Here is a 9,046-nt window from a genome sequence, read left to right on the forward strand (position 1 = left end):
GGAGACTTACTCCAACCTTAACCATAACTATTACTGGCACAACCCTATCAAGTTGATAGAATGTTAGATATAACAGGAACCGGAGGTAGTTACGCTTAGGTCCACTCGAACCTCGCAGGAGTAAGCAGGCTTTTCACTTTCTCAGAGAGGAAGTTTTCTCCCTTCCATGATAACTCATCCCAGCAAAATGGAACAAAGGGGCCGTTTTGTGCCGCCACAATTGATCCGAGCAGGTTGCACCGGCCCAAAGAAAGGCTGAGCTGAGAGCACCCAGCTGGCAAGAAAAGCAGCGCCCCCTCACCCTCCCTTTATTTCACCTCCTTCCTCTCATCCTTCCCATGCTTCTCGCCTCTCATTCCCACCACTCAGAGCCTGATTATGAGCCTGCAGCTCCTGTGTGCCGGCTGAGGTAACAGAGGCTTTCACTGCCAAACTCACTCAGCAGCGCACACTGAACAAGCCTTTTTAAGAGCTACAGTCACCCCCTTCCTCCCTCCCTCCCTCCCTCCCTCTCTCCCTCAGTGTGAAAAAGGGGTCATTGTGCCACACCGGACTACTGTAAAACATGCAGTGCAGGCCTGACAAAATGTGTCTCAGTGTGTCGTGAGCTGTTCGTACCCATACCTCTTTTTTTTTTCATCCTCGCCCACCCAACTCTCCACACACACGGAAACAGATGCCAATTCTCATGGTGCAAAGGACTCAACAACGCACGTGGCTCAGAGGTTGAAGCGGCCATACACCGATTCAGAGCCTCCCTCGCTGCCATCGTGTCCATGAATGACCTCTCAATTCTGATTTCCTTCAAAACGTGCAGCAATGAACACATATTTTCATCAATAAAAACGCTGAAACACACAGACTGACATCATCAGAGTTCAGCGTCCAATCCCCACACAATCACTCACTGCCAACAAGGTTTCAGGACAAAGGACATTCAACTTAAACCTGGGCTGAAAGGACAGTGGTGCAGCAGTAGTAGTGGTAAAATCACGTGTCCATAGATACAGTTACATAACATAACAGCATATTTAAGGACGAAAGACAGGGTTGCACCAGCTTCAAATGCTCTAGCGGTGTGAAATAAAGGTTATGTTTTAGCTCCACCCCTCCGTTTTGTTAGTAGGCGTGGTGTGAACCGATTCTTTTTAAGGGGGAGGGTGAAGTGTAAGGGCTATTGAGACCTTCAAACTGAGATTTTTTTTTTAAGGAGCACACTCCAAGCAGAGGGCATTGTGTAGCTATGCTGACCACGACAACATTTGTTTGCAGTTTTGTGCACATACCATAAACAGAAGACATGTCTCCGCTTTGCTGTAAAACAGCTGCTTAATAATACGGACCAAAAAAATGATATGACAACAGCTGACAACAGGGTTTTTTATAGTGCAATTTTGAATCTCTGGCAGATGTCGCATTTGCTTATGTATCAAGTTCTCGATCATCATTCCGTAGGGTTAGACATTAACCACGAGTGCTTCTAACTTAGTTCCAAAGAGAAAAAGGGCAAGAAAGAGGAATGAGATTGGGCCAAAGTCCTTATAACTGTCTTGGTAACTACTAACTGTTTCCAAACCAACCCATCTGTCCTAGTATTATCAACTCATCCCTATTTTAGTAGAAGTTTGTGTGGTTTGAATCTCAACTATTTTCTTTTATATCTTGATAACTTTGTTTCAACATATAAACCTGCACAGAAACCATAGTTAATGGTCTCACCTTGACACTCCAGATTAGATTATAAAAACTCTACAATAAAAGGTCATTTAGAAAAGAGAGACATCATTTAAATAGGCCCTGAGAAAAGGAAGGACAGCGAGAGTGCAGGAGTTTGTACCTGCCTAAAATTAAATCCGCTGACAGGACCCGGCTGAGGGAGGTGGAGGCTTCCCGGTGGACAATAAAACCATTGAAGCGTACGCAGTCCCGTCCAGCTTTGGCATCGCTGCCCTCTGAGACGCAAACCCACAGGTATTCGCGGGTGTTTGGATTCAAATAAATCAAAGGAAACAGCTTTTTGGAGAGGGACATGGCATTTTTGGTTACCACTTGTCATTCCATAAGGCAGTGAAAGCTCCCCTTTATTCAGTTCATTGATCTCGCTGAAGCGTTCAGAGGGTCACTCGCGTGTGGTTCCGTTGGTGGATTCTCGAGCCTGTTGACACTGCTACGCCTCAAAGGACGAGGGTTGTATTGGTTAAACTCCATCTTATCTTTCTATGAGTGAATATTACTATTCACCAGCATTTCTCCACAGCCTGTGTGTGAGCAACATTTTTGATCGATGGTTTCATTTTACTCCTCCTCTGTACACAGTGTGAAATTTCTGCCATCTCTTTAAGAAAAAAACATTTGATGTTTTATATTTTACGAGACGTGTCTTTACTATCTCAGAGCGTGTTTTTTTGCAGGACAGATAAGAGGTAGATATATAAAAGAGACGCGCCAGTCGTCTCAGCGGGAATGATCAAATACTCCATGTTACATCGGCGCGCTCATGCTTTTTCAATCTACATCAAAAGTGAGAAGTTGGCAGCTGACAGTTTTCTGCCTCCGAACCCGTTTCGCTTTTTTGATTTAATGAGCCAAGAAAGATTTAACTTGCCAAGTGTCTCCACATTCCCACTTACTGACACTCGGGGGAGAAATCTTCATTTTATACTTTCATTCATTTCTGCCCTCTCGCTGTAAGGGTCCTGGTAATCTCCGCCCGGCGCGTTAACTTTAGATCCCCGAAACCTCCTCCTACATTAGATCAACAAAACACACATTGTTGGCTCGCAAGAGAAGAGGAAACATGGTGCGACTCCTCCACGGCGTCCTTAGACACAACTGGCAAAACAACAAAACAAGCTGGACATTATCTCCAGCGACAACACAGGGATTCGTACGCCAACACCTTTCGCTGAGGGCAGAACAGCCTCAAGGTGCACGAGTAAACATCGGGCGCGTGTGCGCGTCTTTGTACGTGAGCCCGGAGACTGTGTGTGTGTTTCTGTTACGCAACGGGAGAGTTCTTCCCATCTGTGCCTCTCTGCAGCCCCCGCATCCCTGACCAATGAAGCGAGAAACGACAGCTCTGCCTTGCACTCTGCCTCCCTCAGCCTTCCTCACAACACCCGCCCACTCTTCATTATTATCATCATCATCATCATCATCAGTCGCCCACAAAAACAAAAATCACACACTCTTAGCTCCTTGTCATTTACTAGACTTTCCCTGACGCTCTACACACACACACACACACACACACACACACTAGTGCTGAATGATTTTTCTGTTTTTAAGTCATACTCCCTATGGTGTAAAACATTATCACATGACTACCACACTGTAATGCAAGAACAAGCACTTTTATGTACTATAGCTGCAATTAATGATTATTTTCAGCATCCATTATTTCCTCCACTCCTCCATCGATTATCCGATAATTATTCTCACTTCCATCTCAATCCTACGCTTATACTAAAATAAGGGTACACGTCAGTGTAGGATTTCACGCATGCGTCATCTTTGAGCACTGTGTTGTACATGGGTGGACTTCCACATGTAAGTTTCTATGGTTCCCATCTCCTTCATCGTCTCTTGTGACCAAAACGAGAACGACAACAACAACAACAACAATGTGCCACCAAGCGATTGCAAAGATTACGATTCTGAAGGAGTGTTAGCATTCATGTGCACATGGTCCACATTATGTCACTGAGGCGGACAGAGGATGAGAATTTACGTCACGCGTACATTAGCGTACCTTATATCGTACGAAAGATATTTCGTTTGCAAGTAAACTAGAACTGTTTTTTAATCAAACAATTGTTGGCAGTTTATTTAGTAAATCGATTTACAACTGATTCATCGCTGCGGCCCAAACAATCGAACACAGAACAATCAAATGGCAGCCTTTACTTTTTTCTCACGGTGTTGTTTGTAATCAGTTTGTTGTTGTTTTTGTTGATAATTAAAAACAAGGTTATCTTATTTTTTTCAGCTTCTTCAATGTGAATATGTTGTGTTTTCTTTGCTCCACATAACATAACAAAGAAATCCTTCAAACTGAATCATTCCGCTTTGAAAGCGAGCCGTTACACAGACAGCGCTTCAAAAACGACGTAATATCCATCAGTAGTTCCACCTTCGCTGTCATCATCGCACCCGTCTGACCTGAGCTGAAATGCAATCAAAAACACGCTGCAGGGTGTCTAACCAACAGTTTTACTTCTCATGTTAAAATTCCAGATAATCCCACTAAGTGCATCACTGTCCAACCCCCCCCCCCCCCCGCGCTCCATCCTCCACATCCATCCCTGCTCTTCCGGCTCGCCTAACTCCCCACAGTGCTCATTGTTGTGGAAAAGATGATAAAACAAAGACAGCAGACACTGCAGAGATAATCCTAAACACAGCAGCTGGGAATTAGCTAGCCAACGTTGCTACAGGACTCTCACTCTTTTTGGTTTGCTTGGTCTGCCACACACACACACACACACACACACACACACACACACACACACACACACACACACACACACACACACACACACACACACACACACGCGCGCTCCGACTCATTGTCAGAAGTACAAATGTTAGCACGGCACTAATTTGTTAACGGTGTTGACGCCGATTACCTGCCATCGGGGGAGGAACAGTAATTAAAAGACAAGACACCGATCACGTTTCACCACAAATATGTCACAGATGGTTTTCCACACAGGAGGAGGACTCTGATGATGATGATGATGATGATGATGATGCACTTTGACCAGAGCATCCTGTCTGGAAAAACATTTTAGTTGATCCCTCCAGGGCCACGCTTGTGTCAGTAGTTGTATTCGAATAAATGAATTATAGATGCACGGAGACCTCCTCTGTTCAGGATATTTAGGCAATGTGCAGTATCGGGTTTCAGACAGTAATGCTACCCAGATTGATGGCAGTCATACCTCCAGGAGTGAGTCACAAAATTATAGTAGCATAACACCGGGGACGTAAGCCACGTCTTTGTACAGGTGTGTCTCACAGGCAGAGGTCACTCTGTCGTCTTTGTTCTGCTTTGATAAGGATTCATTGTCGGGAGCAAAAAAATGTGAGCGGCAACATGAATCTATGTGGACGTATTTTAAGGTAAAAGTAGAAAAAAGACGAGTGTAAAAAGACTGTATTGGCAGATACGGCTGTGATACTGAGCAATCGCCACTTTTTAATCTATCTTCCCTCCTCCTAATCCTTTAATTCTCTTTCTACGCCTCTCCACTTTCACCATCTGACTTGCCTTCCCCCCCCCCCCCCCCCGCCACCCCTCTCTGTCCAGTTCATCCTGGCACCAGAGCAGGTGTGTGAGATGATGCCAGCACTCTGCTGCCCGTCTGGTCCAGCAGGGCGCCAGCCCAGTCCTGAATCTGTTTCAGTACAGCAGGCGAAGAAAACCCATACAGAGACGCCACTTCAAAAATGTACAGTACTGCTGTCAACTTCCATCTTCCTAGACAACATGCCATGTCTAAAAAAAAAAGGAATAAATAACATGTCAAATATTTGAACTGCCACAGCAGTGTGTGGGTTTCGCTCTTGTGAGGAAACGGAAACTTTACAGAGGAGTTACAGTAGACTAAACCCCTCCTAGTGTGGTTCTCGCAGCAACGCACTGCACTGCTGTCGTGATTGAGTCTGGCAGTCAGGCGAGCCCGGTCTTTTGCGCCAAGCTGGACGTCTATCTGCCGTTCTATTACAGGTGCCACGGCTCAAAGGCTGCAGTTTAGTGGTTAGACACACTGCAAATAACTGTTTGGAGAGACGGCCGTGTGCGCTGGGCTTGTGTTGACTAAGTCTGCAAGCACATAGTTTCAGTGAGGGACTTGTCTTCTACTGTATCAAACAAAAAGACACAAAGACAGACAGACAGGGACGTGCACAGATGGACACCTTTGATTGGAATTCCATACTCGGAGCAGCAGGAGTCGTCTGACAAAAGCTAGACCTGAAGTTTCAGCTCAACCTGACTGCACTTATGGTTCACCCACCCAACTGACATTCCAGGAATAAGCAGAGGAGGATCTTTCATCTGTCTCCCACGCAGGGCCTTCCAAAGGACACCCTAGTCCTGTGTGTTAGCGTGCACACACACACACACACACACACACACACAGTCATGCACGCAGAATTAATCATTTGAACATTCTGCTGCTTTGTGGTTTTGGGGGAAGAGGCTAAAATTGCAACAGAATAGACGCCAAAATAATTCCAGCGTGATTAAATTATGCTCATCCCAACATTCACTCACACACAACCAGACACACTGTCAGTTTGCATCCACTTGCTCTCGCCAAATATTAAAAAGACAGCATGCACAACTCACCTAGGTGGTCTCCATGGTAACTGTTGTCATGTGATGCCCTTCCGTGGGGCAAGAGGTCATGATGGGCAGCAGGTGGCCAGATTTGACCGGTCTTGCGAACACTCACAATAGTGGCCTCGGACATGACCACGTGGCCTCCCTGCTGCCGGTGGTGCCGCTTCTGAGACTGTGGCGTTGGTGGGCTGCTGCTGTCCAACGAGTGCTGGGAGTTCTGGGAGTTCTGCGAGGGCGAGCGGCTCTTCTCTCTGAAGGGCCTACGGAAAGCCGTGGTGGGGCTTGGTGAGACGTGGCTAGACTGGCCGGAGGAGAAGTCCTCCTCACTGGATGTCAGGTTCTCGTTGGAGCTACAGTCCGGCGTGTAGCCGCCGCCTCCTCCCACATCCTCAAAGCTACCGGGGGAGTACGAACGGCGAGGCCAGGTCAGGAGGTGGTCATCTCCTCCCCCGTGGTCTCTCATTGTGACTCCACTACCACCTCCACTACCAGCTCTGCCATCTCCACCGCCACCTTCACCCATCATCACCCCACCGACGTAAACACTGGAGTAGGCCTGAAAGTCAGAGGGCTGCCACGGCGGGGGCGGAGGTTTGCCGCCGTTGGCCCTCCCCGAATGTCTCTGATTGGGCTCGCCATCTTCATACTCCGCATCATAGCCACATGTGCTCTCAGTGGATCGCCCTCTGTACACCGGCCTGGCACGGAGCTCCCCGGCCACGGTTGCCAGGTTACCTGGGAGAGAATGAAGGGATCTCTTTCGCTCCATCTGCATTGCCTGGCTGCCTAGTGAGCTGATTTTGTCCGAGACGTCACGGTCGTTGACCCTGACCAGTCCCCTCTCGTGGTGGAATTCCATGTTTGTGTAAAACGGCGGCGGTGGAGGTGGTGGTAGCTGCTTCTCCTGGCCTTTAGCTACATCACCACCGGAGTGGGAGTTGGCGCGTTTGATCCTCTCAAAGTTGGATCTAAGAGCAGCCACGCCGAGTCCCATACCGAGTTTGTCCTTGGGGTCAGAAGGAAGCTCCTTGTCTGGGGGTGGAAGCGTGGGCCTGCGGGGAGAGACAGAGATGCCACCTCCTCTCTGCTTGGACGGTGAGAGTCCATCCAGGTTGTCACAGGACATGGACTCTACTTGCTGCGGCACCTCAAACGCCGACTCCAGGCCATCTCCGTGGGAGGCTGACTTTCTGGCAGGTGGGGGTCTGGGTTTGGTCCGACCAGAACCATCTGCAAGAGGCTGAAACCCCCTCCGATCAACAATGCCTCCACTTACACCAACATAACCTCCACCACTTATTACTCCAACGCCACCAGTCTCCTGCATGTGTGGCTGCTGGGACAGGGACTCTGCACCCTGTGTGGTTGCAGCAGGGTCCATCCCCTCATTCAGCGGCGTCTTTCTGAAGCCCCATCGCTGCTTGTCGTAGCTCTTCCTCTCTTTGGCCAGGAGGGTCTGCAGGTAGATCATGCGGAAGCGCTCCTTGTTCACCTCCTGCTCCAGGCGCCTGATGGATGATTTGCACTTCTCCAGCTCATGCTCAATGCCGGCTACTGACCGTAGCTCCATCTTGGGGGGTTCAGATTCAGGGAACTGTGCTTTCCAGGCTTCAATGAATCCAACTGGCTCCACCATATTGTTCCTGATCTATTTATTTCTGTGACAGACCCTGAATAGGGAGAGAGATGTGCCAAGGGCGCACAGCTCGTTCCCCCTTTCCAGTCCACTTCCAACACAGAATCCTTTATCCAACAACAGTGTCCACCTCCAGCTGCAGAGCAGTAGCAGGGCTTTTTTGTTTTTTACAACAGGCCTGTAGGTAATCCGTGCACAAACACACAGTCTAATTGCAGACACTTGTCTTGGGTTGCGCAGTCGCAACAATGCATCCCATTCTGAACAAGAGAAACCGGCTGTTCAGTCACAAGAACACCAGGCAATGTGCGGCACAAGAAAAGGAAGAAAAAACTGGAACTATTTTCGTTTTTCTCATGCATCCTTCCAGGAAAGGGCACTTTCACGTGAAGAAATCCAAACACAAATCTCAGCATTGACACAATGACAGCTGCTTGTCTTTGTGACTGGTGCTGCTGAGGTGGATGTCACAAATAATAATGAAGAAAGTGTTTTAATCTCGCTGGCTTCACTCACTTTGTGCTTTTAAAGCTTTGTTTTTGATGAATGCTGCTGTTTTCTCTTGCACATTAATCCCAGGTGCTGCTGCTGCTGCTGCTGCTCCGGACCCAGCGCCTTTGTACCAGCAGCGCGCACGGAGAATGGATGCGAGGGAAAAAAAAAAAAACAGAGCGCACAACACAAGCGACGACCTCATCAGAGTTTCTCCACGGGAGGTGATGATCGAGCTGTAGCACCGGGTTCGAGCGAATCACAGCGTTTCATTAGCCCATTTTCACACGCGAGACACTGTTCTGAGGTAATTATGTTTTCCCTGTGTGTGTCTTCGGCTGAGAGGAGGATGATGCTGCTGCTGCTGCTGCTGAGAGTGTTTCACTGCTCACGCTACAGGAGCTGCAGGAGTGGGCGGGGCCAGCGTGACAGCGTGTCTCTGCTGGTTAAAGAGACAGACACTCCTCACCTGACCGAACAGCCAGCCTTTTTATTTCATTTCATTTTTATTATTAAATATTCATATCAGTGGGACGGTATGTTCGCCTCTGCATGTAGCACGTGCGATC

General features: G+C 48.1%; 1 protein-coding gene across 1 annotated transcript in view; it reads right to left on the minus strand.

Annotated features, from left to right (window-relative positions):
- bcr (BCR activator of RhoGEF and GTPase) overlaps positions 1-8,874 on the minus strand; it is an 89,233-nt gene extending 80,359 nt beyond the window's left edge. Inside the window, exon 1 of the mRNA XM_058616937.1 lies at positions 6,356-8,874. Within this exon, the coding sequence (XP_058472920.1) occupies positions 6,356-7,985 (1,630 nt within the window). The 5' untranslated portion in view covers positions 7,986-8,874. The remainder of the gene's footprint in view (positions 1-6,355) is intronic.
- Between the last annotated feature and the right edge of the window lie 172 nt (positions 8,875-9,046).

The sequence above is a fragment of the Solea solea genome, chromosome 19, assembly GCF_958295425.1.
Source record: "Solea solea chromosome 19, fSolSol10.1, whole genome shotgun sequence".
Lineage (NCBI taxonomy): Eukaryota > Metazoa > Chordata > Actinopteri > Pleuronectiformes > Soleidae > Solea > Solea solea.